We start from the raw sequence: 27,773 nt of genomic DNA, 5'->3' as shown, positions 1-27,773 counted from the left end.
CATGGCAATTTTTCTATTACAAAGTGCTTTAACTCGACTATTTTCTCTAACTAGGAAAACCTAAGAAAGAAATTAGCATTCGAGAGATTTTGGTAATCCGAAACTTCCTGGATGTATTTCCTGATGAACTACCTAGACTGCCAGTGGATAGAGAAGTTGAATTCACCATAGATCTTCAGCCAGACACCCAACCTATCTCACTTGCCCCTTACTGCATGAGTCGTGTTGAAATGAAAGAGCTAAGGAAACAAATTAATGAATTGCAGGATAATGGGTTCATCCGACATAGTGTATCCCTTTAGGGTGCTAGAGTCACATTTGTAAGAAATGGGGATGGGATGTTAAGGTTATGTATTGATTACAGGGGATTGAACAAGGTCACGATTAAGAACAAGTACTCCCTCCCCATGATCGATGACCTTTTTGATCAGTTGCAGGGTACCCAGATCTTCTCTAAAATATACTTGCATTCAGATTACCATCAGGTAAAGATCAAGGCAGAAGACATTCCCAAAATAGTTTTTCGAACCAGATACGGACACTACGAGTTCTTGGTCATGCCATTTGGACTAACAAACGCACCAGCCATCTTTATGGATTTGATGAATAGAATTTTCAGATAATTCCTGGATCAGTTCGTCATTGTATTTATCGATGATATCCTGATCTATTCAAAAAATAAAGAGAAACACGCTCATCATCTGACTCAGATTTTACAGATTCTTAGAGAAAGAAGTTGTATGCAAAATTGAGTAAGTGTGAGTTTTGCCTCGAGCAGACTACCTTCCTATGACACATCATATCAAAGGATAGAGTGTCAGTGAACCCCAAAAAAGTTGAGGTAGTGCTTGGTTGAGAGAAATTAACTTCGGTCAAGGAAATTTGTAGCTTTCTTGGAATGCCATATTATTACCACAAGTTTGTAGACGGATTTTCTAGCCTACCTACTCCTTTGACTCGGCTCACAAAGAAGAACATCAAGTTTGAGTGGAATGAGGACTGTGAAATGAGCTTTTCGAAACTAAAAAAGTGGTTGACTACTACACCCGTGTTGGCTTTGCCGAGTGGGACATGTGCATATACAATTTATAGTGATGCCTCATATATGGGGTTGGGTTGTGTTCTGAAGCCGCATATGAAAGTCATAGCTTATAGGCCTAGGTAGTTGAAGAGTCATGAGAAAAACTACCCCACCCAAGACTTAGAACTTGTTACGATTATTCACGTCTTGAAGACTTGGTGTAATTACTTGTATAGAGAGACTTTTCAAATCTATACTGACCATAAGAACTTGAAACACATATTCACTCAAAAGAATCTCAACATGCATTAGAGATGATGGATTAAACTCCTTAAGGACTACGATTGTAATATTTTGTATCACCCGCGCAAGGGCAATGTGGTAGCTGACTCACTCAGCAGAAAAAGTACAGGTATGTTAGTTCACCTAATAGTTTCAGAATGCAAGGTAATAAGGGTCGTACAACAGATACGACTTCAGGACCTGAAGAGAGTTCCAACTGACTGTTCAACCTGAGTTGATCCAGAGAATAAAGGAAGCTCAATTTGCTGATTCCATCCTAGTAGCTCTCAGAAAAGATGCAGAACAGGGAGAAAATTCAAAATTCGAGTCTCTACCGATGGGTTGCTCAGATTTCAGGACAAGGTGTATGTTCCATGTGACAGTGAATTGAAAAGGGACATCATGATAGAGTCTCATAGCACAAAGTTTGTAATGCATTCATGAAGCACTAAAATGTATCAAAGTATCTGATCCTGATTTTGCTAAAACGGGATGAAAAGAGATGTGGCTGACTTTATTTCCAAGTATCTAGTGTGTCAGCAGGTCAAGAGAGAACATTAATGCCCAAGTGGGCTACTTCAGCCATTACCGATTCCGGAGTGAAAGTGGTCATACATCACAATAGATTTCGTGACAGGATTGCCTAGGGCACGCTCGGGACATGATGATATTTGGGTAATTATTAACCGGCTCACCAAGTCTTCTCACTTCTTGGCCATCAAGATGACCAACTCCTTGGACAAGTTAGTAAGAATATATATCTGGGAGATAGTCGGTTACATAAAGTACCAGTGACAGTAGTATCTGACAGGGACCCTAGACTCACTTCTCGATTTTGGTCTAGTTTTCAGCAAGTTATAGGAACAAAACTGTCTCTTAGTACTGCATTCTACCATCAGACCGATGGACAATTAGAAAGGACGATCCGCACATTGGAGGATATGCTCTGACTTTGTGTTCTTAACTTCGGGGGCTATTGAGATGATAATTTACCCTTAATAGAGTTCAGTTACAATAACAACTACCAAGCAAGCATTAGCACGACCCCGTATAAGGTGTTATATGGCTCCCAATGCAGATCGCCAATCTGTTGGGAAAAGGTAGGTGATAGAAAATTGTTCAGCCCAGATCTTGTGAAGGAAACTACAGCTAAAATAGTTAAGATTAGGAAGAACATCCAGACAACTCAGAGCAGACATAAGAGTTATGCGGACACCCGGATGAGGGATTTAGAATTTGAGAAAGGTGATCGAGTGTTTCTCAATGTCACCCGTTTCGAGAGAGTCAGTAGATTTGGTAAGAAGGGGAAACTAAATCCCCGATTTATTGGGCCATTTGAGATCTTAGACAGAATTGGTACCACTACCTACAAACTGATACTACCTCCAGAACTATCCAGAATTTATAATGTGTTTTATGTGTCCATGCTATGCAAGTACAACTCGGACCCTTCTCATATCTTAGCCCACGAGCCATTTTCACTCCATGAGGATCTATCCTGAAGGAGGTACCAGTGGGCATTGTAGACCAAAAAAGCATAGTACTCTGCAACCGAAAAATTTCTTTCGTTAAGGTCTTATGGCAGAATCACACATAGAGAGAGGCAACATGGGAGCTAGAATCAGACTTCAGAGCCCAATATCCCAACTGTTTGATTGAGTGAGAGGGAGACAAATTTGAGGGATCAAATTTCTTTTAAGGAGGTGAGACTTATAATACTCGGGCCTGAAATTTGGTCTGAGATTAATTTTAACATTCTAAAATGTATAAAAAATTTATTTTTGAAATTAATAAATTTTAATTTAATGTGGAATTATGAAAAAATAGGTTAGAAATGAAATTGAAAATAATTTTTGGAATTAGTGAAAATTTGGGTTCGGATGGTGTTTTTGAAAGAAAAATAAGAAATTGTAGGTCAAAATACAAATAAAAAAAATTTAACCATGTAGGACCATCTAGTCAGCAGCCTTGACGAATCAGAGCGCGCCGCATGTCAAGGCACGTTGACTCAGTGCCATGTAGGAGGTCATGCTAGTGATCCGTGTGCCCCGCGATCGGACGACCCAGAAGCGATCCCGCACGCATAGACGGTCCGGATCTGTTTTTTCCTTAGGCGTGATCGGACAGTCGAGATCAAACGTGATGAACGATCCAGATTTATTTCTTTATTAGGCGCGATCGAATGGTCGAGATCAAATGCGATGAACGACCTAGATTAATGCGAGCTAAGTATAAATATTTTGCATCACACTGAACTCATGTGGCCATATCGGAGTAAAACAAATAGTGGATGAGTCAGAAACCGCAAACAAAGCTCGACGGAGCCACCGCATGCAAAATCTGCAACCTCCTCCGATGAGCCCCTTTTTGTTTTCTATTTTATGCGATTTTTTCACTATTGTGTTCACTGTTCTATTTTCTATAGGTTGACCGAAGAAAAAATTCCAGCTGTGAACGTGAGCCGATGGACCCGCTGCACCTGAAAAACTCCACCACCGATAGGTTTCTATTTTCTGATTTTTTCGGCCAACCGATGCTCTCTAATGTGTTTTTTTGCAGGGATATGTATAAAGATTGCCGAAAACGACCAGACCGAGCCAAACCACCACTGCAGGCGGTGGTGCCGTCGCCGGAGCACGACGGTGCCATTGTGCCGAAATACTGAAATTGGCCATAAAGGATTTTTAATATCGATTTTGAATTTTTGTTATATTTTTAGGTACATGAAGCGTGTTTTAATTTTCGTAGAAAAATTCAAGAAGTCCGGGGACCGCTAGTAGGCGTAGTAGAAAGTTTGGTATTTCGGACACCGATTCGGATAAAAATTCCTCACATTATTCTCTGTTATGGAATTGAAGATTAATAATCAATAATATGGTATTTTATAAAATTTAAAAAACTTTAAGAATAATTACAGGTCACTAATTGAGCCAAAACCGATTAGTTATTTATTTGTCTTGTTTAACTAATTATTTAATTTTACAACTTTAAATACATGATACTATATTAGAACGGTTAAATGATTCAGTTGTGCTTCTTTGATGCATATATCGCTTGTCTTGCATGATTTACGGTTGATTTGTAAAATTTAGAATTAATATCCAAATGGAAAATTGATTGGTTATGTGAGTTAATGAATGATTGTCTTACTGAATATTCTCGGAGATGGTGGACAGAATGGGTACATAGGGAACCCTACCGTGACGTTACATCATACTGGACGAGGTATCGAGGGATGATATTTTTGGCGCTCATACCGGACGGAGTATGAGGACGACTCGATTCACCCTCATATCGGATGAAGTATCGAGGGATTGTATTTTTGGCGATCATACCGAACGGAATATGAAAGCGGCTTGTTAGTTGACAAGTTTAAAAATTAGGTCATCCCTATAGACTCCTAGAAATACCAGTAAACAAAATAAACAAAGAAAAAGTTGTTGTTCTTGCTCACTTGAATATGATATCATAATATTATTTGAGTTATTGTCTCTATAGGTCAATTTTGAAAATCTCGCAACGGTAAATATACAATAAATAATTTTTCTTATAATAAATAAATTTACTTAAATTAAGAGTTTCATTGGTTGTTTTTATATTTTTTAGCAACATTCAGTTTCTATATCAGTGAGTAGTGTAATATTCTTATTGGGTTAGTGTACCTCACCCTCTTCTCTATTAATCATTTCATATCAATAAGATTAAAATCCAGATCTTGATCAGCAGAAGGACTGTGAGTAGGTATCCCCCCGGATCCTATTAAGAGGTAGTGGAGGTTAACCTTCCTCCAATACTTATTTACTATTTTCATATGTTATTACGTTTTTTTTATGAACCGCAGTGAAATGAACATTTCTGTAATTCTATTGGGCATGCTAATTTATGTATAAAGAATGTAAACTCTATTGTTATTATACACTTCCGTATTTAAATTATGATTTTATTTTATCAAAGGTTCCGAATTTTTATAAATAATCTTAAATCTTGGCTTGATTAATTAATTTTTTTTAATATATAAAACTGATAATATTTTTTGTTTTATAAAGGAGAGAGTTAAAAAAATATGATATAACATTCAAATAAGTTAACAAATATACGTCAAATTAACAAATTTTAAAACTGATATGACATGACATGTCCATATCACATACTATGTCGTTGCTATTAAATACCACTAAAAAATATGACTAAGAGAAATTTTATCATTTTTAAAATGTGCAAAAAAATTTAAACATGTTCATATAGTTAATAAGATATTTTAATGTTTTAGCCATTTGATTTGGAATGGAATAAAAAATTATATCCCAGATTGAGTAGATCAAATTTGATTCAATTAAATATAGCCTACTTTGGTTTCTAATGCATGATATTAGAACTTAAAAATTGGTCTGCTGATTCTAATTTTTTAATCTGAATTAGAGGTTATTAATTTATAAAACAGAAATTTATGAATTTATTATTTTTAAAATTTAATTTAATATTTAATAATAAATTAAAAATTAACATTTTCAAACTAAAATATTTTCAGAATATAAAATTTGATTAATGATTGTTATAAATTTATGATAAATAATTACAAATTCGGTAATTTTATCATCTTATTTCTTATATAAAAATGAAAGCACGTACTATACGTCATGTATATCTACGTAATTTGATTATTTAACATTGTCTACTGACTTCAATCATAAACTGTTTTTCTAAATAGCTAGTTATATAATCTAAACAAATAGATAATATAATTAAAAAATAAAATTAATTGATTTTAACTTATAAATATTATTTGATTACCACGTTTCATCTCCATTTGTTTTTGAATTAATAAATTTCCAATGTATTTTAATGAAATTAAAAAAAAAAAAAAAAAGGGACGCAATTTCCAGTTCACTTCCTCAATTGACAACGGGGTATTTGGACTCAGTGGTTTGACTTTGATAGAAAAAGTGAAGGCGCAGCGCCCAAGAGCACATTCAATGCGCGCAAAGTGTCAACGAGTTGCTGAGTTGACACGTTCTGTCAACATTTTGCCTCTTATTTTTCATATCCACGCCCACTCACTAAATCCGCGTCACATCCGAGTATTGACTCATTAGTATTTCCAGTATCGTTTAGCTCAAATTTGAATTGTATTTTTCTCTGTCTATTTTTCACTCACTCTCTCGTTATATCGTTTTCTTCTTGTAATATAATTTTTTATTAAAAAATATTAAATTAAATTTTCGTTTCGTTATAATTATTTTAATTAATATAAATTAATTTTCACATAATATTATTTTTATCCGAATATATTATAATTAAATGAATTTAATTATCGCATGTTTATTAATATATTACTTAATCAAATTCTTTTTTTTTTTAATAATTTAATCTGATTAAAAAATTAAATTAAATTAAATAAATTCAAATACAAAATGTTATCCATATATAATGAGTAGGCACAGTTATTTTCATAGCAACAAAGATAACTCCAAACCGATTTCCACTAACTTTTTTTTAAAAAAATAATTTTTTACTCATCAAATAAAATTTAAGTATAGGAGCCAATAAAGGTGTCTTATAAATAACAAATTTAATTATTTATTACAAAAATTTAATAATAGCTGCCATCAATCCGTAAATGATTTTATTTTATTTGTTCTTTATAAAAATGGTCGTACAATGTTGACTGCAATTTTTAATTTAAGTGCAACTTGAGAGGACTAATTAAGAGGTAACATATGCTAAACATCCCATGTGATTCCAGAGTAATTACTTGCATTAATAATTCTTACTGCACTTCAACACATCCTGAAAATCCTAAATTATAAAACATATATTTCTATTGGTAATTTTAAGTATAAAAAATATGATAATTGATACTAATGATAATATAGTTTTTAATAAAAAAAAATAAAAATGATTATATAAAAATTAAGCATATCTTAAAGAGTATATACAAATTAATTCACCAATTTTATCGTTTATACAGCCATAAAAAGCAAAAAAAAAAAAAAAAGAATTAATTTATTATTATATTAATTATTATTTTTACATTATAAAGTACTTGAAAATACCAATAATTAATTATTTCGTAACAACGAAAAAATAATCTAAAGAGAAAGAATTCTTGTAATTTTTATATGTTATTATTCTTCTAGAACCTTGCATGTATCTAGAGTTTGATAATTGTGGATCCACCAAAAATATTTATTTAAGAAAATATTTGATGAATTGATGACTCTCATAAAAAAAAAAAAAAGTTACACATTTCATTATGGTAAAAGAAAATCTGAAATGATATAATAATATATAAAGTGAATATATTGTTACTATTAAAAATATAAAATGTAATTCACTATAAATATGAAAAATGGTAAGAATAATATTTTTATATTTAATTTTTTGGAAGTAGCCTTTTTATGCATGTGATACAAATACAATTTGTTAATTCGTTAATCAGAAAGATTACCCACGCAATCAACGGTCCCTATGAAAAGGAGCACAAACCACATGATGAATTCCCCCACCTATATATATTGTGAGAAATACAACGCGGGAGATCATAATTCATAAATTCTTATCAAGGAAAAGCAATTACCTACTTTTCCTGTTAAATATTTTAGACATAATCATTTCTCTCATTTCATAATCCATTATCTTCTTCAATTGTTCTTCTTTCTGAATATCCTGATCTCAAACAGATTTTCATTTGCTTTTCATCGCTGCAACTGTTTCTAGTACTTGAAATAAGTAATCTGTTAGTTGAATTTCATTTTCTCTACAGATTCTGCTTTTCTGTTCTGTACACGGAAATCTCGGAAGTTGATGCAGGGAATGAGCACGGACGAAATGAGAGAGCATAACCACCATAATCATCACCACCGGCACCATTCTGATGCGGAGATCGCGAGCTCGGAGAGAGTTCCGTATAGTGGTCCTTTAAGTGGACCTCTCAACAAGAGACCAGCGGCGGGGAAGAAGAGTGCTAGATTCAACGTGCCGGCGGCGACGGAAGTTGGAGGATCTTCCGGCAACGGTGAGGCTTATGTGGAGATCACGCTCGACTTGCGCGAGGACTCCGTGGCTGTGCAGAGTGTGAAGGCCGCAAACGGAGAGGATTTAGGAGAGGATCCGGAGCTGACTCTGTTGGCAAAAGGTCTAGAGAAGAAGTCGACTTCGTCGGTGGTGAGGAATGCGTCGGCTCGTTTCAGGCAAGTCTCGCAGGAGCTGAAGCGCTTGGCTTCGTTCTCGAAGAAGCCGGCTCCTGCTCCTCGCTTTGACAGGACAAAATCCGCTGCTGCTCACGCCTTGAAGGGCCTCAAGTTCATAAGCAAGACCGACGGTGGAGCTGGCTGGGCCGCCGTCGAGAAGCGTTTCGACGAACTCACTGCTTCCTCAGACGGAAACTTGCATCGTTCGCAATTTGGCGAATGCATCGGTATATTACTAACAGTTACTACATTATTTCTTGAACATAATTGCAACAAAAACATAGACGCTTTAGTATTACTGAGTTAATTCTAATTGCAATTTGGTAACGCTTGCAGGGATGAATTCAAAGGAGTTTGCATTAGAGTTGTTCGATGCTTTGACTCGGAAACGAGGCATTAGCGGGGATGCAATCAGCAAGTCTCAGCTAAGAGAATTCTGGGACCAGATTTCCGATCAGAGTTTCGATTCAAGGCTACAAACTTTCTTTGACATGTAAGTTGCTTATTTCTTCTTTTTGTTTTATTACTTAATTTCCCTCCACTGTTTTTGGAAGGTTAATCAGTAAAGTTAATGCAGGGTGGATAAAGATGCAGATGGTAGGATCACTGAAGAGGAAGTCAAAGAGGTATCATTAACAATGGCTGAACTAACTTAAAAGTCTAAAAGTGAAAAAGCGAGCTAAATTTAGGAAGTTACTTCATATCTATTTTGTGCTTTGCGATCCACGGATCAAGCGCAGCTCTGTGTCCATTAAAACAATAAATGAAGAAATTGCTCTGTGTCTAACTTGAACTTGGGACATGTTCAACCACAGATTATCAGCCTTAGCGCTTCTGCAAACAGACTGTCTAATATCCAGAAGCAGGCAGAGGAATACGCCGCTTTGATCATGGAAGAGTTAGACCCAGACAATCTTGGATACATCATGGTAATGAGAGTTCTCACAGTTTATTACTCTACGCTATTTCTAGCTGTTGATGATGATGATTTATTATTATATTTCGTAACATGGAACAGATAGACAACCTTGAAATGCTTCTATTGCAAGCACCCAACCAGTCTGTGAGAGTGGGAGAGAGCAAAAATCTGAGCCAAATGCTAAGCCAGAAGCTTAAGCCTACGCATGATAACAACCCAATAAGGCGGTGGTGCAGAGGAACCAAGTACTTCTTGCTAGATAATTGGCAGAGAGTTTGGGTAATTGCTCTATGGATCGGGGTCATGGCTGGCTTATTTGCGTATAAGTATGTGCAATATCGACATAGAGCTGCATATGACGTGATGGGACCTTGTGTTTGCATGGCCAAAGGTGCAGCCGAGACACTTAAATTGAATATGGCTCTGATTTTACTGCCAGTCTGCAGAAACACCATCACCTGGCTCAGGAACAAGACTAAATTGGGTATCGTGATTCCGTTCGATGACAATCTCAATTTTCACAAGGTAATAGACAGTTATATAATTCATTTGTTTTGGGTAGGAAATCAGTTATAATATAATCTAAAACTGAAGTGGTGGAATTATACATGGTTGCAGGTAATAGCAGTGGGAATCTCAATTGGAGTTGGAATACATGGCATTGCTCATTTAGCTTGTGATTTCCCTCGCCTGCTAAGTGCGAGCAAAGAGAAGTATGCGCCTATGGTGAAATATTTTGGAGAACAACCAACAAGCTACTGGCATTTTGTGAAATCAGTGGAAGGAGTGACTGGAATCGTGATGGTAGTTCTGATGGCAATAGCCTTCACGCTGGCTACCCCTTGGTTCAGGCGAGGCAAACTTAATAACCTGCCCAAACCGCTCAAGAAGCTCACCGGTTTCAATGCCTTCTGGTACTCTCATCACTTGTTTGTCATAGTCTACGCCCTGCTCATTGTGCATGGTATTTACCTATACCTCACCAAGGAATGGTATAAGAAAACGGTTAGCACTCTCTCAAAATTTCCTTAATTTGGTTTACATATTCTTTTTGTTTTATGGTCTAAAATAGTCCATAATTGTGGAACGTAAGATTAAATTTTTTCATGGCAATCTCGCAGACCTGGATGTACTTGGCAATACCAATCACCCTTTACGCCTGTGAAAGATTGATTAGAGCACTAAGGTCCAGCATCAAGGCAGTGTCCATACAAAAGGTATATAATATAATATATACAGCTTTGATTGAATTAGTCAGGTCAAATTAAATGGAATTTAATTCTTTTGGGTTCACAATGAAGGTGGCTGTTTATCCTGGAAACGTGTTGGCACTATACATGTCAAAGCCTCAAGGTTTTAGATACAAAAGCGGGCAATATATGTTTGTCAACTGTGCCGCAGTATCTCCCTTTGAATGGTACGCAAAATTGATCGATAGTCATATCCACTAAGACATATGTCAAAATTTGCAGCTTCTTAGATTCTCATGCATATTAATTATGGTTGCTGGTGGTTCGCATGTCAACAGGCATCCATTTTCTATCACTTCAGCCCCAGGAGATGACTACCTCAGTGTTCACATTAGAACTCTTGGTGACTGGACACGGCAGCTGCGAACAGTATTCTCAGAGGTGTGTGATTCTTAATCATAACAACTACATTTTTTCACTATATAAATTAGAATCGAATTCAAGAACTAATTAATTAAGATTAGAAGGTCCAGCTGATGAAGTTTAGCTGCCTTACTAGTTTGGAGCTTTATTTATTTGTCCATTCCTTTTTTCAGGTGTGTCAGCCGCCTCCCAATGGTATAAGTGGACTCTTAAGAGCCGACGGCTTGCAAGGAAACTGCCACCCCAAGTAAGTAATTTATAATTAATAATATAATCAATAACTATTAATATCTAGGAGTTTTAATCTAGAAGGTTGGTAGTTCATCCTGAAATACGTGATATCAACTACTAAAGTCAACTTCTTAGCCAAGTGAATCGTAGTTGTTGGGATATATATACAACTATTTCAATTTTCACCAGTCTTATTGGCATTTCTTTATTGGTTAAGTGATGGCATCACTTGGTAGACAGCTAACATGCACCCACATGCCTACCTTAGGCTTTGGCTTTGTGGCCTTTTTTTTTTCACATTCTGATACGAACGAGTAGCTCACGTTGTAGATCTGCAAATGTCAGCGTTGAAAGCTACCTAGACTGGAGATGAGGTCTCCCGTATTGTTTCTTTGCGTCAAATTAAGATAGTTACTGTAGATAAGCCATAGGAAAGAGCCATTGTACTTTATGGAAGTAATCTGAGAAAGAAAGGTAAAATGCAGTTTATTCTAGTGTCCCTTTTACATACATAGAATTTTTTATTGTGGTTCAGATAATTTTAAAATCTTAGCTATCCGATTATTAAATTATAAGTATATAAATATGATAAACCGTTTGATCCAACAATAAAAGAACTTGAACTCAAAAAGTCTCTTTTGGCTTTTAAAAAAGTCTTGCTTCATGGTAGAATAAAATGTTTTGAACTTTTGTCATGTGAACAGTTTCCCAAGAGTGCTGATCGATGGTCCATATGGGGCACCAGCGCAAGACTACAAGAAATATGAAGTACTTTTGCTGGTGGGTCTAGGAATAGGGGCCACCCCAATGATCAGTATTGTAAAAGACATTGTGAACAATATAAGGGCCATGGAAGACGAAGAGAATGCTATAGAGAATGGAACGGCAGGAACCCCAACACTTAGCCCTACCACGCCGAAAAGAAGAGAAAACTTCAAGACTAGAAGGGCATACTTTTATTGGGTGACAAGGGAACAAGGGTCATTTGATTGGTTTAAAGGGGTGATGAATGAAGTGGCTGAGTTAGATCACAATAATGTCATTGAGCTACACAACTACTGTACCAGTGTTTATGAAGAAGGTGATGCTCGCTCTGCTCTCATTACCATGCTCCAGTCCATCAATCACGCCAAGAATGGCGTAGACATTGTGTCTGGTACACGCGTCAAATCCCACTTTGCCAAACCTAATTGGCGCAATGTGTACAAGCGCATTGCTGTTAATCATACAAATTCTCGAGTTGGTGAGTCCACTAATTATTAATACCAACTTTTTTATTTATGCATCTCTTTTTTACTTTTTGAATAATACCATTCACATTCCACCACTTGCATAAATATATATATAGATTCTTTGGCGTCTTTTTCATTCTTTTTTTAATAATGGAAACAAAAATGAACAGATAATCTCTAGTTTTAGGGAATCTTTTTCTCATGAGCGGGCATTATTGATAACGTGGTTTACTGTATAAATCATAACATTTTGGTAAAGCGAATTGCTCGGAGATATTTTTTTTTTTTTTTTTTTTGAAGTTTTTAAACATGCGAACTAAAATAGATACTTTGGATATGCAGGAGTGTTTTACTGTGGAGCACCGACGCTGACGAAAGAGCTACGTCAGCTGGCCTTAGATTTTTCTCACAAGACCAGCACCAAATTTGACTTCCATAAAGAGAACTTTTGATAAAAGAAGAAGAAGCCCACTTCCACTAAGAGTTGTTTGTAATTTTATCTCCCCCACTCTCTACACTGTGTAGTTCTTTCCTCCTTGCTTTCCCACTTTGGCAGCCATTATAAATAGAAATAGAAAATTATTCAACGTGATGGAGACAAAAACATTGACTGTGGACTGTGGGGGCCCACCAACACACAAACAATCGAAAGTTGGGTTGGGTTTTGGAATATGAAGCGTGTGAATGTGCCAAAATTTTCCGGTCCATGCTGTGCAACTAGTCCTGCCCGCCCTGCTGCTGATTCTCTCATTATCAATGCATAAATTCTAAATTGCCGACCAGATCCTGTTAACTTGTTATATCACTATCTTTTAATATCCACTCTCCTTTTTGACAACTAATTGTATGTATCACTTTCAGCTCTATTAATTGGATAATTTTCAATTCTAAATCGAATTTATAAAATTTTGTAAGGTCACTAGCAAGTATGGTCCCTCCCCATTGTAATTGTGTATTCAATCATTGTTTGTAAATATCATCTCCTTGTTTTGATGTTTATTTTGGTGACCATTAATAATTATTGGGGCTACAATAAATACTTGATGCCAGAACTTGAATGGAATATTCTCTTTTTTCTTTTTTCTTTTTTCTCTTTACCCGTTCAGAGTTCTATAGAATATAAATGTATATACGAATATACATTATTCACTTCTTTGTAAGAGCCTTTTTCTTTTTTACTTTATATTCATTCTGAATCTCTCCACATTTATCTTTCATTCCCCCGAAAATTCTTGTAATAAGAAAGGTAAAAGCATTGGAATTTTCTTTTTCACTTTTAAGCCAATTAAATGGGTCACTTAAACTCTCTGTCTCTTGGAGATAAAAGATAGTATCAACCACCTGAGCTAATTGGTCGGTGCAAGAACATTGGAATTGATCGAGAAAAATTGAAAAAAATAAAGGGAAAAAACTGCAGCTACCTTACGTTCTTTGTCTAATTGAAAGGAAAATTTAAAAAGAAAATATGAGAATTAAAAAAAAAAAAAATAGCAGTCAATTTTTAAGATAACGGATAGTGACAAGTTAGTCATGGACGTAGTGCCGTGTCTTTTCTCATTTCAAGTTTTCAATATATCTATCATTCACGTGAAAACCATACCGCAAATTGTTTGCCCATGATATTTACAACATGGGTGATATAGATGTTATGTCTCATTTATGTTTTCTTTTCAATCTCTGAAAGTTCGGTTTCATAAGCTGGCTTGAAGACACTCCCTGCTCTGAACTGCCAGTTGCCAAGAAAGGTATCAGAGGCTTCTTTGCTGGCATACACGCATCTGAATTGATGCGGCTACTACCTATGATGGTTGGAGAAACTACTTTTGCCTTCAACTGCCTTGGAATCTCCAGTCTCTCCAATATCCTTGACGTTTTTATATCAATCTGCTTATTAGAGTCTGGTGGAGATAAAATTGATTGATCCAATTTTGGTTTCAATGTGCAAGTTGGAGAATACTTCCTGGGGACTTCAGTGACAACTAGCTGTTCCCATTCTTGGGCAATGCAAGCAGAGTTTATGTCCTCTCCAGATGTCGGATCCTGTTGCAGGGTTTCTTCTTCCAAAACCACGAAATCTATCTGTGAATTTGTCTGTCCTTGTTTAGCCACTTCTAAAGAATCTGGTAGGGTTGCATTTGGTTCAAATGTCGTGTCTTTCAGTTTCAAAGGCAATGACCTGGAATTTTAAGTTGACAAGGCAAAAACTTTCAGGGTCTTTGAGTGCCAATAATCATGATAAACAATAAATTTACTTGACTTTAGAAGAGGGATCGAAATGGGCAGTAGAGCATATAAAAAAATGGAATCTTTTCTGCCTAATTTTCTCTGCTATCTGACACATTGTGCAACATCTAAAATAAAAGATATAAGAAAATGATGCCTCCTCCTTAATAATGCTGAAATTGAAGTATGTAAAAAAAGATCTTACTGCCTACAGTAGCAATCATTTATTTTACTTAAATATTTTATCCATCACGTGAAATACTAGATTACGTGGAGACATTCAACCTTATGAATAACATTCTTTCCCTTCTAAACAAAAATAAACAAGCAGAAGGCCATATTTTTGCTAAGCTTCAAAATCAAGTTCACTAGAAAAGTAACTTCTTCTAGACGTAATTTAAACAAGCAGAAGGACATACTTTTGCTAAGCTTCAAAATCCAATTCCAGGAAGTTCACTGAAAAAGTAACTTCTTCTGGACGTAATTAATGACTCCAGTATCAGATGGACACCGTACAGGATACAGTTAGTTAAGATGACCAAAAGAAATTAAAGAATAGTTCATAATCCTAAGTTAGGAGCAAATCCAAAATGTATGTCGAATGGAATTTATTTGCAAATATGTACTTATTTTACTATGAGAAATACAGATTCTATTAGAGGAGACTAAAAATTGAACTCACATGGATTTGGAATTCATCATTCTTATTTCCCGTGAAGTTCCATATGAGCTCAATTTTTGTTATTTTTAAGTAAATTTTTTGTTATTTTTTAGTTGAGATAAATATAAATTATAAATGAATTCGACATATAGTTTGGATTTATTCCAAACATATCATAAGAGGTAATAGCTGTATCATACTCTAATGCTGAAGGGAGACAGAATAGTACCCAAAGTGTAAGCTCTCCTTTACAAGCAAGCTTAGTTTTTGGTGGAAGCCCCTCTCATGCAGTAGTGGATTATAGTCTTTTGATGCAATCTGGCAAATCAGAAAGAAAGACGAGGGACAAGAGTGAGTATGCCAATTACTGCATGCGTACTCAATCCCCAACATGCAGTGACCTCAAGGCCTCTATTACCATATGAAACAGTCACAAAACTCTATGTTTTTATTGGATTAGTCTAAAGCCATCAAATATAGCCGAAACCTGAGTTTGATTGTTCATTTTCCTTTCAGGGTCTCATAACTGACAAGTTTTATTTTTTCAGAAGTTTGTGTATTAATTCATCCCCACATTATCCACCACTGATGGAACTAACTATTTAGTGACATAAATATTTTACCCCCATCTAGGCCTGATTCAGTTGTACTTGTTGGTCTATGGAACCCAAAGATAAATCCACTGTCAATCATAATCTCATCAAGTTGTCATTAAAAAATCTCTGATGCTAATGGCTGTTTATAGTGATTCGATGCAGCAAAATCATACGTCATTAAGAAAGAAAAAGCTGTTGGTAAAAGATAAAAAGTTAAATCTCAAAAGGAAAAATGAAAGAATGAAGAAAGCAAAAAAAGAAAGAGGCTAGTAAGACAAAATTCAACCTTCAACAAAGAGTTTCGAATAGAAGTCTCGATCTCTCCAGGTGGTGAGGATTCGACGAACCGAGTGGCATCAGGAATAGGCAGAACTTCCTCTGATGCAGCAAGTCTCTGCAAGTCAAATAATAGCTAGTTAAGATAGACAAGGCAGGAAAAGAACACAGGCTGAAAAGAATAAGAAGCAGATAACTACCACACATGCACACATATTTCATTAGCCATAGGGCCTTAAAGTTTACCCTTAGAAGCATCGGTCCATTATCTGAAGGTTGAAGAGCATAATAGCAGTGAAAGGCAGCCTTCCCCATAGTTTCTATGTTACAATTTGAAGAGCACACCAATCCTTGGTCCAGTGAACGTAGAGCACCACAAAGGCCCTGAAAAACTGCCAAATAATTGGTAAATCTCAGCAACTTGCAAGAAATGCAGCACCCACAAAGAATTCATTACAAAACCCAGGAAGAATACCAGATATGAAAACTTAAAGAAAATAACTATAAATCATTTCTACAGAAATCCAAATTTTCAAAGAAAGGTATTCAACAGACGTTGAGCATTCAACTCTGACTGATCTGTTTCATCTGAAGCAGCTTCCATTTCGTGACAAGATGCTGGAGTAACAACATAGGAAGCCCCCATTATGACACCTGTGATCAAGTTTCAGAAAAGGGAAATTAATAATAAAAGCATGACTAATCTAAGAAAAGAAAAGAGAGTTGAAAGCAGATCCTTATGGCATTGAATTTGTGGCAGAACCAGTGGATGTGGTAGACCATCATAATAAGCTGAGAGCTCGATCAGAGTTGAAAGATAGGCAAATTCAAGGGAAAGAAATAATTCTTCCAACACAATAGAAGAGTTGAAATCAGATCCTAGCAACATTGAATATTTAGCACAGGCCACAAATTTGAAAGTTCATAAAAGTGAGGCTAAAGAAAGCTTCAGAAATGGAGAAATGGCAAAGGGTGAAGAAAAGAAACTGGATGTTGGTTGTTTGCTCATACTTTTATATAGCATTCCTAGTGCATGCCCAACTTATTTTACAAACATTTCAACGAAAATTGAAGAAGAAACTGATAATTGATTTACATTCAACTAAAGAATTTATACAAAGTCAATCCATGAAGCCAACAGTTCAAACACAAAGCAACAGTTAAATTGTAAGATTTTCAGCTTCCACTTGCATGACCATTTTCCAAGACTCAAACACAGGATTTGGACGAGCAACAGGAGGCACCTTCTCAAACAGCTAAGCACAATTAGAATAAGCTTAATTCATTAATTACGCTGATTAGTTATGCAAACTAATACAGTTCCTGATATTGTCCTTTTACTTTTCCCTTATTGAATTGTCTGTTATCTGTTGACCTGTTATTTCGATTCAAAAGAGAAAGTAGTAGAAAAAGGATGATCACAAGAAGAAGGGTATGCATGGTAATTCCAGAATTCTCTTGTGAATGAATCAGCAATTACCCTCAATCTTCTTCTTCTCTTCTACACACTCGGATTCTCTTCTCTCTGTTTCAATCTATTTCTATCTCTATTCCTACTTAATTCTTCTTCACTCATCTGATGTACATGTCTATGGTACATGAAACCATCTTAGCTATGCTTCTAATAGATATTCTTTTTTGCTGATAACTTGTGCATGAGCATTAAGACTTTCTAAAATAAGGTGCCATAACATGTTAAACAGAGGATTTTCACATCCATGGAAATTTTGCCAAAACAAGCTAAGTGAAAGTGAAATTTAATTATCCGAAATTGTAAGTAGATATTCGCTAATACATAGAAAGTAAAGGTATATTCACACTTGAGAATTACCTTCACTTAGAGACCCCAAATTAATCCTCTCAATGACATTGAAATCAATGGGTGAAGAAACTTGCTGGAGAATAATAGAGCTCTGGAAGGAGGGCATGAACAGAATTGTCTTCTCTCCAACCTTTACAGAATTTTCATTTACCTCAAAATTTCCAAGATCATGGCCAGTGACTGAACAAGAAGGCCCTTTAATCTTATTTTTTGCGTCATCACCTAATACAATGCCATGGCATCTGCATGTCTACAGGCAGTGCATGTGATTAAAAATGTTCTACATCTAGACAGGAGTTGAGCAACTACAGAAATAGGTAAAGAAACAAAACATTATTGCAGTACAGAGAGACTATAGACGTAGCATAGCAAAAAAGATTTAGAGAGATAGGAAGACTAAAGGAAGAGAAGATACAATTACAGAGATTGGCAACAAGATTATCAAAACCACTATCACAGAGTTCACAGGCACTCAATTGAATGCGAGAGAATCAATAATATTATTCATGAGCAGTTTACTTAATAATGATGAACTACCCGTGTATCTATGGGTGTTTATATAGCCTATTGTGACTAGAATCTTTAAATAGGAAAACAATAACAAAAGGAGACTACTAACAAAATAAGAACTAAAATCTTAACAAAATATAAAAGACTAGCTAAAACATAATGACTATAATAATCATAGTAGTAGTACTATATTAGTAAAAACTATGTTAGATGGTACCATATCAGCTTCTGCTGTCATGCACTGAAGATATAAGAACAGAATAATGACACATATATCTGAATAGCAACAGATATGAATGATGTTAAAAAGTCTCAACAGTGGCAATTGAATATTTAAATGAAGAGCCATCTTGAGTGCCTTGCATTTAGAACCCAGATGGTTATACTGAAATTTGCACATTTTCGTAACACAAGGAGTCACATCTGAAGTAGTTGAGTTTGTAAATTTTATGAAGTCCAATTTCTCATAATTAATCAAAGCGTACAAATCCAAGGCTATTAGTCCATATATAATACAAGTATAGGTAGAACTCTACATACTGTAGATAACTATCTACGATAGTAGATACACTATGACTAGCGAGTAATGAGGCTTTATAAATACTTCTGGTTGAGATGATAGTAAGTGCGTATAATCTTCTAATCACTGGTTCACATTGTCAAAATGGTTGAGGATACTTTAGTATCCATTAATCATATCTGCAGTCTTGCAACATATATGATCCTATTAATAGTAACTCGCAGTTCAAAATTCCATGGCATGGTTATTGTGCAATGTGATAAATTGAATAAGCAAATCAAAGTGGAAGAGTAAGAAGACGAAAAATTCATGTAGTTCAGTCACAGCACTCTCACAAATCTCACAAAATAGCTTGGATTTCAGATTTAAGGTAAAATAATATATATAATATAGTGTTAAAGGGAATAACAAATCCTAAAGTAGGTTGTATTGTACTGGCTAGGCTTCACCCTTGCATTCCAAAAACTCTATTGACGGCTTTAACAGAATTTGAACCTTCAAATGGTACTGGAATTGCTCACTCATTCTACTATATGAAAAGACTCTGCTTAGTGCTTGCTAGTATTTAATTTTTCCAAATAAAGACACATTACAGACATGCTTAACTAACAAGATCAATCTTGAGCATAATGCAGAGGAAGAATGATAGATATTAATACCTGACAAGGGATGAACCCATCAATTATATGATTGGAGGAAGCATACAAGTTGCAGGTTATCTTGTTCACAAAGCCTATAAGGTCATTTTCAAATGTGAAACGAGCTTGCAATGCTTTCTCCATATCCTCCCTTAGATCCTGCAGCCATCGCTTTACTAGGCCATGAAATACTTTCGCATCTGCATATTTTAAAGCAATAGCACTTATTTGTAGGATATCCTGGAGTCTTGTTCTTTTCATGGATCTTATTCTAAGGTGTTATATAAAAAGCTATTGCAGCTCATATGAGTTCAACTAAATTGCAAAAAGAAAATGATTTTTTTTAGAAAGAAGTATCGTTAGAAAGAAAAGGAGGAAGAATACATGAAAATGTTACGGGAGGGTAAGGTTTCCTCCTATAATCATCGGATAAGAGCCAAATTCTTAGCAAAGAGAAAACAGTTAGTCCTAGGCCATAGCATGCAGAAGCAACAAAGACAGACTTACCTTCCTCCTCATTTATGTATGTCCAGTATTAATAATCCTATGACCAGTATCATTCATAATAAAAGAAAATTGGAAAAATTTAAATGAGAATATTCGAATTGCAAATAGAATGTATTACCGTAATAATCAGAGTAAGTAATTATGACCTAGATGCATCTTAAGCAGGCTATTATTTATTTATTTATTTTTTCTGAAATAACTTAAGCAGACTATTACTAATCCTGATCCAGGACAAAAGCCAAAACTACATGGGAAAATAAATATAACAAAAATGTTTTTAGTTTAAACCTGGGTGAAAGATATGAAACGAACAGTTTTCTAGTTCAGATATACTCCTAACAAAACAGTTGATCTTCTCTTGCGTATCACTGAGATGGCTAGATTTTCTCTCGAGGAAAACAAAGTCAACTGAAACACAATTATCTGCTGCATCCTGTCATAAAACAATTGGATGAGCCAATTGCATAAGGAAGTTTGTTTTAGCTAGAGCCAATTGGATGAGCCAAAATTAAAGTATCCACAAGATTTGGCTCACCATTAGTGTCTTTTTCAACTCGGAATCAGTATTATCAAACAAACACGAGCTCAATACAATCACTTTCCTCACGATTTCTTTGTTCTCCCAAGAGTACAAAGCTCGATCACTCAAAACACTTGAAAGTTTTGCATCTGCCACCAACCATCGCGCCAATCAACACAGAAACATAATTGAAAATGTGAATAAACTTGTGTGCTCACGTGCATAGGAAGGAGAGGCGTCTACCACGACAACAGATAGCGCCTGATTCATTGACTTCAGGCAAGAATTCATTGGTAGGCAAGTTGTTTACAGCGTGGTGGAAGTCTCGAAGATTAAAGTTTCCTCTCGGACAGTAACCAACTTTTAGCTTTTCAGACAGTCAAAACTAAATTGATTTGCTCAATTGTTTACTTCATAGATCATAATACAAACATACTCCTGTAGTGCAAATTAATGAGTTGGAAACCAAACCAGAGAAAAAATTAAAACCGTACCTCATCAGCGCAAGTGATACGATTTTTTAGGACATAGCATAAGCCGATCCTATCACTGAGAGAATCAGATTGAGGAATTGATATGGCATAGAAATTAGCGAGCCGCAATAAGGACTGAGAAATCAAAAACCAAATTCCATAATTCCATCAATCAAAAAATCTTCCAGTCAGCCAATTAGAGCAACGAGGAGCATATCGTACTCTTAATTTTCAGATCTCGTCTTCTGTATTTCGATATGTTAAAGAGAGGGAATGCGAATGTACCTGCTTTAGGTCCCTCAGCAAAGGAGGAGAAAGACAGCGTAGATCCAAAACGAAACAAATCAGCACCATTGTTTCTCCTTCACTCTTGTTCCTCTTCTTCGCTTATGATGAATTTCCGCTCTGGTCTTTTGGCGCGAGAATGGTTTTGATAAACTGGCGAATTTAAAAAAGGGGTATTTATAGTGCCTCCTTAACTTTAATATTTATAAAAATGCCCAAATGTTTCAGAAAATAGAGTTTTCCCCCCAAGGTTTAAACTTATTCGAATTCGAACCTTGTTTTTTTTTTTCTTCTTCCTTTCCGATTTTAGTATCAATGACTTACCAACGGCCTTAGCAAAATGATATTGACTGAAAGTTTACGTAGTATTCATATTAAAGATAAGACATTTGGACTCAAAAACATTCGTTTAAAAGCTAATTTTTCTTTTCTATTACTTAAACATCAAAGAAATTATTGAAATATCTCTTAATTAATTTGCAAATTAGTGTGAAAAAATTTTACAGTCACAATAATTAGTGTCATCTATAAAATTCTTTATATGTTGTATAAAATAAGATTGTGTAGTCATTATTATTATCATCTAATCATTTATATGCAATCAAAAGTTTAATAAAAAAATATATATCTATTAAATTTGGCACTAACGAACAATACGTGATATAATAAATTTATTATATTTATTTTGCGATGCAATAAATTTTTTATTTTCAGAGTTCTAATTATTTGTATCTCTGTATGTATGTATGTATGTAGGTGTATTAAGTGGCCACATAGTAAATACTATTGCCAACGAATATCATAGTGAAATTTTTTTTAAGATAACAAAAACATAAAATATTGATTTCTATCTTGGTATAATACTACAAACAAAGGTTCCCATAGCATTAATATGGTATATCAAAGTAAGACTATATTTTGGATGAAGATACATGTCTATATATAAAACATAATATTATCTTTTTTAAAAAAAAAAAAAATTGGGAAAAATAATTATCAATTATTAATTACTATAAATACGTGAAAATCCAGCCAGACTGAAATTTCCAAGGCCATTAGCCTCCTCGGTAGAAAGAGAGAGCTGTATTCTCCTGAGCAGGTATTTTATATAATTCTGATCAGGATCAAAATTCGCATCACTTATACTCACCACCCCTGGATTTTGACTGTTATGCACCGAATAAGCAGTGGCAAACTCATATCCACCGTTCAAGCAAAAATGTAGCAGTCCTCTCGGGAAGACGAACACGTCTCCTTCATGGAGTACCTTCTGAAAAAGCTGGTTCTGGGTGTCCACAAATCCGGCAATGACGACGCCTTTGTTGATAAATATCATCTCCGATGCTCTCGGGTGAGAATGGGGCATCACGATGCCACTCACCTCGAGGTCGGTTCTGCCGATGGAGAGACCGAGAGTGTTGAGGCCGGGGAACTCTGCCGCCGTCACCATTGTCACTGAGGATTGAAGGAAGTTGTCTGTGTCGCCGGGGTGGGCGACTTTCGAGGTCTTGAAATCTGGGGCGCTGATGTCGGCTGGGTTTTTGCACGGCAGGCCGTTGAAGAAGATTGTCTGTTTGCCTGGAGCTGCGGGACAAGAATCTTGGAGGTTGTCGCGGTCGGCTTTGCAGATTGTGATGAAACTGGAGAAGAGAATGGAGAGGATGATCAATGGATTCATTTTGGTTTTTATGGGAAGAATTTATGAATGTTTTTATTGGGTTATAGTGTTGGTTTTGTATATTATATATAAGCAGAGGTTTAGAGGTGCAAGAAATGGAAGTCAATTTTTTTTTTCAGGCTTGGAGTTCACTACTAGATTTGAAATTGATTGTGTTTAAAGAAGCCCATTGCTTTGAAGGAAGATCACTAGAAATTTATCTTTAAAGAAATAACTCTTTCACTGTAATTTTTTTTTTTAATTGCCGAAAATACATATATTTTATTAACTATGTAACAAATATATGTAAATTATAACACAAACTTCTAAAGAAAAAATAATACTTTTTAAATTTGGATTTTCTTATAGAGAGAGTCAAGTATTAACTTGTCAATTAAGAAATGACTGGTTTCCCGAATGCAAGTTAGATTGCTGTTAATTATTAGGAGCTCGGTTTCTGTGATTAGGGTGGAGGGGCCTGTAAGGATGAGCCTGTCTGCAAGCATCTTAAATCTATATATATTTATGTATTACACATATAGATGTCAAGGGAAAGCAATTAATGTGAATTATGTATGCATAAAATTGAAATTTAAACTGCAGCTTGATAGCAAAAGAAATGGAGAAGGGTAGTTCCTTTAAAATAATGCTATTAATTAAATCAGACTCAATCACAATGATCTATTGAATTCTTTACCGCACTTATCAGTACAGACAAATTTCTTCGAGTGATTACAAGAAATTAGATAGCCAACCACTGGTGTCTCAGCTGCAAAAAACAGTTGTTATTTCGGAGTATTATCCTTTACAAAACACATCGAAATTCTGTGCCAGCTTGATGCAAAATAAATGCAGGGGTGGATATCTTTAACAGTCATGCCATTCACTGAATGGGAGTCATCAGTGACAGTCAACAAAATCAAGTGTCATCAAGGACTGCCGTTTTCAGTACAAATGGATTTATTCCCAGAATCTAGTGAATACGATTTGGTTGAGTACTCATCTGGACTGGTAAGTATTTCGGAGACAAACTTAATCAAAGAGCACAGTCCACCCAAGAAGTTATGATCAATAACACCTCCTCCTTCCACAACATGTGCAAAATCCACAAGTTTAATTTCTGGATGGCCATTCTTTCCTTGCAGGAGTGGTTCCTTCTCATAGATCATGAGAACTGAACAAGAATTGAAATGATAAATTGTTTGATCCTCAAACCATGCCTTCAGCTCCAACAATTGTGCCAAAATCCCACTAGAACCACCATAAACACTTTGTGCAAAAGAACAGTCAGGATCCATATCTAAATTGGTAGGTGAGTTAGATGAGACATACTTCCTCAAAACTGATCTAACATCATCCACTGTAAAACCCAGGACAAGCTTCCTATCTGGTTTCCAGAATCCTGATTCTTTGCTGACATATATCTGCAAACCTGATATTCTAAATCCCAAGGACAAGCTGGTGGTTTCCCTATCTTTTTTTAGACATTTTTTGTTGTAATCCTCTGAAGATTGGGGATACCATGTTCTAGAACCAATTTTAACATCCATAATGGATGGATTGATGCGATCTGAAACAACATCTTGTAACACAAGGTGAGGGCGCAGACCAGACCCATCAGATGCACCTATAAGTTGAGTGCCATAGAAGACAGGAAAGAATCTGCGGATATGATCCGGAATTCTCTTGTTGGAAGAGAATGATGTATAGAAAGCCACCTCTTTGGAGCCTCGTTCATCATCCTGGAGAGGTTTGTAGAAGCGGCCCGAGTCATCTATGAGGGGTCCAAGCTGCCCATCACGGGCCTGGTGGCCAGCAACCTGATGATCTGGAACCTTAAGCATGGTATGGAATGTGCAAAATGTCCTCAATGGATCTTATACTTTTGAGACAATGCGTGGACTATGAAATTCACCCACCAACCTCCAGAAGCAGAAATTGAACTTGAAACAAAGATTAATCACCCTTGTAAAGAGAAGTGAGAATTGAAATGCTAACAAGTACTAGAAAGTGAGGAAGGAAATTGAGGCACAAAGAAACCTGTGATAGAGAAACAATGTCAAATATCCCTCAAATATTAACTGTTAAAACATTTAATTTATGGATAGCTGTATGAAAATAGAACAGTTTTGAGTATTGAGCTTATCCCTCAAAAGAATATCCAGTACCAAGGCCACCTTAACGTACCATGTTGAATCAAACCCCCGCCCATTTTTTCATTGTGCTTCAATGTGAGGCTGATTTATATCATCTGTGCTATATAGTAGATTTAGCTACTTAGTTTCCTAATCAATTAGGAATTATATTTCAGTCAGATATAGTGTTTATTGAAAGGCTAGGGGTAGGATATTGATTATGCTTTAAATGCTTTTAATTTTCTTATGAGAATTATTTAGTTCTCATTCAATTAGTATTATATTAAAGTTAACAAATAGATTTCACGCAAGCAAATGGATTAAGAATATTAGTCCATCCACATCAATCCTAATAATCAACAAAAAAAAAAAACCAACTAAACTGATTTATCCAAATAATACAGATCCAACAACCAACCACCCACTTAAGTTGATCTACTCATCCATCCAAAGAAGATAGAAAGCTAAGTACCCAAGAAAGAATCCAAGAACAAAGGAACCTTATCCAAGCAAACCAACAATCAAGGATTCTCTTAAAAAGGTAAGCAAAGATTTTTTTTTTTTAAAAAAAAAACCCTCAAAAGTAAACAATAAAAAAAAGTCAAATACTAGTGTACTAGTATGCAACACAAAATCAGTCTTTGATAATGCAACACCACAAAATAAATAGTTGCAAAACCTGCTTTTATTTTCTATTTTTAAGAAACAACTTATTTACCCCATGATCTGCTTAATATACTCCAATAATAATACTAGTGAAGTACAACATACTGAGAAAGGAAAAATGGGACTATACAATAGTTAAAGAAACAATCATTTTCAAAGGCCATTCATCAAACACATGCTGCAGGGTCTGAATCAGTGTCTTCTTTCGGATATTTGTCCCCAAGGCCTTAACATACAAACAAGGCAGGTGATTGAGCCATACTGAATATACCAGATTACTTAAGAGAAACGAGAACTTAGAAATAAGCTACTGGCAACCGCATAAAAAAACTTGAGAACTTCTGAATGAACTATGCAAATAATGAATCTGGAAATCAACTGGCTTCTCATTAGCATCTTGCCTTTTCGGCCATACTCACAAAGAGAGATCGTGACCACAAAGCGAATGCTCTGGTCAGCCTATCAGAAGCCTTTGTTCCAACATTAATCAAGCAAAACAAGACCTTGAAATTTTCTAGACTTTTTGATGGAAGCAACTTTCAAGACTTGATTAGTTAAATATACCAAAAGGAAGCCAATTTAGAACGGAAAACCTAACTCTATACAGTCCCAAACATAATGAAGATAAATCATTGAAGCCACCGGTTATTTTATGCCATCAGGCTGATTCCACCAAGAAAAAACAGTAAGCAAAATGGAAATAATCAAAAGTAAAGAACAATAATCACAAACTAAACCGGGATATGGAGACATACTCCGCCACAGTTACCAATTAGAATGTGAACAAAGAACATGGAGAACCATTAATCAAGAGATACAAATATTACATTAGCATTAATTCGAGAAAACATAGTTACTCACGATTGCCGATCGAATTGGGGCGCGGGTGTGCGGAAGCGGGGATGAGACGTGCAAATCGTGACACGACAGCAACTTCGGCAGAGAAGACAGTGTCTCAGCCCGCTGCCGAGGTGAGATCGAATAAACCTCGACGTGTTGGATCTTCGGTTAGCTAGAAAGTCAGATGGTGCTACGTTTCGCCTGAGAGAGTGAGACCTGTTCTAAGTAAGGAATAGAAATTTTAAAGAAAAGAGGGAGAGGAGAGAGGAAATAAGGTAGCGTACATCTCAGGTCATTGGTCGGCCCTACATGGTGGTCAGTGATCAGCTCTGCTATAAAGGCTAAAGCTGAGAGTGAAATGAGTTGTCTGTCTCATACGCTGCGACTCTGCAACAGAAGCAGAATCTTGTTCTTGTTCTCATAATTTTTTGTATTTTCCTTATCGTGTTTCCGATGGGCTCAAATCTCAATAAAGTTTAGTTGTCAAAATGGATTTTGAACTTTTAACGTGGGCTCTTTGTCACGGGCTTATACTTTTTAATAAATAAAAAATTAATTTAAAATTTTAATTATTTATAACTATTTCAATTAATTAAATTTAACTTTCATATAATATTTTTTTTTCATATATTTTATTAATTATAATTATAATTTAAAAAAAAAAAAAATTGGGTGTAAAATAAACTGTAATGTCTTGAATATAACACTAATTTTAACCATATTTCTTTTTGCTATTTCCTTAAAAGAGAAAAGAGGTCTAGAATTGTTCTCTCTCGTCTAAAATAATGTTCAATAAGATTTATTCCCTATTTTTCATATATTTTTTAATTTACTTATTTAATAATATAAAATAATAGTCACAAGGACTTGCCCCATTTTTGTACATAAATCTTTGTGAGAGTGTCACAAAGTTTTAGTAGTTTTTTTATTTTTATGATAAATTTTTTTTACTTGTG

General features: G+C 35.4%; 4 protein-coding genes across 5 annotated transcripts; 1 reads left to right on the top strand and 3 right to left on the bottom strand.

The window, feature by feature from the left end:
• The first annotated feature begins 7,843 nt into the window (after nucleotides 1-7,843).
• Nucleotides 7,844-13,571, top strand: LOC110820415 (respiratory burst oxidase homolog protein C-like). The gene is made up of 12 exons (XM_022049864.2): nucleotides 7,844-8,720; nucleotides 8,830-8,986; nucleotides 9,071-9,119; nucleotides 9,309-9,422; nucleotides 9,512-9,937; nucleotides 10,031-10,417; nucleotides 10,534-10,629; nucleotides 10,714-10,829; nucleotides 10,941-11,043; nucleotides 11,199-11,272; nucleotides 11,961-12,499; nucleotides 12,831-13,571. The coding sequence occupies exons 1-12, from the start codon at nucleotides 8,108-8,110 to the stop codon at nucleotides 12,938-12,940; spliced, it is 2,784 nt and encodes a 927-aa protein (XP_021905556.2). The 5' UTR covers nucleotides 7,844-8,107; the 3' UTR covers nucleotides 12,941-13,571.
• Nucleotides 13,572-13,705: 134 nt separating this feature from the next.
• LOC110820539 (uncharacterized) lies at nucleotides 13,706-21,679 on the bottom strand. Its single transcript, XM_022050030.2, has 12 exons — nucleotides 21,520-21,679; nucleotides 21,256-21,369; nucleotides 21,005-21,128; nucleotides 20,777-20,910; nucleotides 20,530-20,674; nucleotides 19,756-19,934; nucleotides 18,076-18,316; nucleotides 16,800-16,898; nucleotides 16,491-16,636; nucleotides 16,255-16,362; nucleotides 15,602-15,690; nucleotides 13,706-14,664 (listed from the first exon to the last, which is right to left on the bottom strand). The coding sequence occupies exons 1-12, from the start codon at nucleotides 21,586-21,588 to the stop codon at nucleotides 14,142-14,144; spliced, it is 1,971 nt and encodes a 656-aa protein (XP_021905722.2). The 5' UTR covers nucleotides 21,589-21,679; the 3' UTR covers nucleotides 13,706-14,141.
• An 820-nt stretch (nucleotides 21,680-22,499) lies between these two features.
• LOC110820537 (RmlC-like cupins superfamily protein) lies at nucleotides 22,500-23,225 on the bottom strand. The gene has a single exon (XM_022050028.2). It carries the CDS (start codon nucleotides 23,195-23,197, stop codon nucleotides 22,523-22,525), a length of 675 nt encoding a protein of 224 aa, XP_021905720.2. The 5' UTR covers nucleotides 23,198-23,225; the 3' UTR covers nucleotides 22,500-22,522.
• A 584-nt stretch (nucleotides 23,226-23,809) lies between these two features.
• IPK2A (inositol polyphosphate kinase 2 alpha) lies at nucleotides 23,810-27,251 on the bottom strand. 2 transcript variants are annotated; one of them, XM_022049962.2, is made up of 3 exons: nucleotides 27,102-27,251; nucleotides 26,839-27,018; nucleotides 23,810-25,216 (listed from the first exon to the last, which is right to left on the bottom strand). In XM_022049962.2, the coding sequence occupies exon 3, from the start codon at nucleotides 25,018-25,020 to the stop codon at nucleotides 24,106-24,108; it is 915 nt and encodes a 304-aa protein (XP_021905654.1). In that variant the 5' UTR covers nucleotides 25,021-25,216; nucleotides 26,839-27,018; nucleotides 27,102-27,251; the 3' UTR covers nucleotides 23,810-24,105. The 2 variants fall into 2 exon arrangements, with proteins under 2 accessions (XP_021905654.1, XP_088068256.1); XM_088212130.1 differs by having other exon boundaries at nucleotides 23,810-27,018.
• Nucleotides 27,252-27,773: the final 522 nt, after the last annotated feature.

Source organism: Carica papaya, chromosome 9 (genome assembly GCF_054855325.1).
Source record: "Carica papaya isolate Zhongbai chromosome 9, ASM5485532v1, whole genome shotgun sequence".
NCBI lineage: Eukaryota > Viridiplantae > Streptophyta > Magnoliopsida > Brassicales > Caricaceae > Carica > Carica papaya.
Note: the sequence above shows the minus strand (reverse complement) of the source record. Positions and strands in the feature narration are given on the sequence as shown.

Coding starts and splice junctions, on each gene's coding strand:
- LOC110820539 (XM_022050030.2), bottom strand. CDS start 21,588: ATGGTGCTGATTTGTTTCGTTTTGGATCTACGCTGTCTTTCTCCTCCT. Junction 20,675..20,776: donor AGTTGAAAAAGACACTAATG/GTGAGCCAAATC, acceptor GTTTTATGACAG/GATGCAGCAGATAATTGTGT. Junction 14,665..15,601: donor AAGGAGAGCTTACACTTTGG/GTACTATTCTGT, acceptor TTAAAATTCCAG/GTCATTGCCTTTGAAACTGA.
- LOC110820415 (XM_022049864.2), top strand. CDS start 8,108: ATGCAGGGAATGAGCACGGACGAAATGAGAGAGCATAACCACCATAAT. Junction 9,423..9,511: donor ACAATCTTGGATACATCATG/GTAATGAGAGTT, acceptor AACATGGAACAG/ATAGACAACCTTGAAATGCT. Junction 11,044..11,198: donor TGCGAACAGTATTCTCAGAG/GTGTGTGATTCT, acceptor TCCTTTTTTCAG/GTGTGTCAGCCGCCTCCCAA.
- IPK2A (XM_088212130.1), bottom strand. CDS start 25,020: ATGCTTAAGGTTCCAGATCATCAGGTTGCTGGCCACCAGGCCCGTGAT.
- LOC110820537 (XM_022050028.2), bottom strand. CDS start 23,197: ATGAATCCATTGATCATCCTCTCCATTCTCTTCTCCAGTTTCATCACA.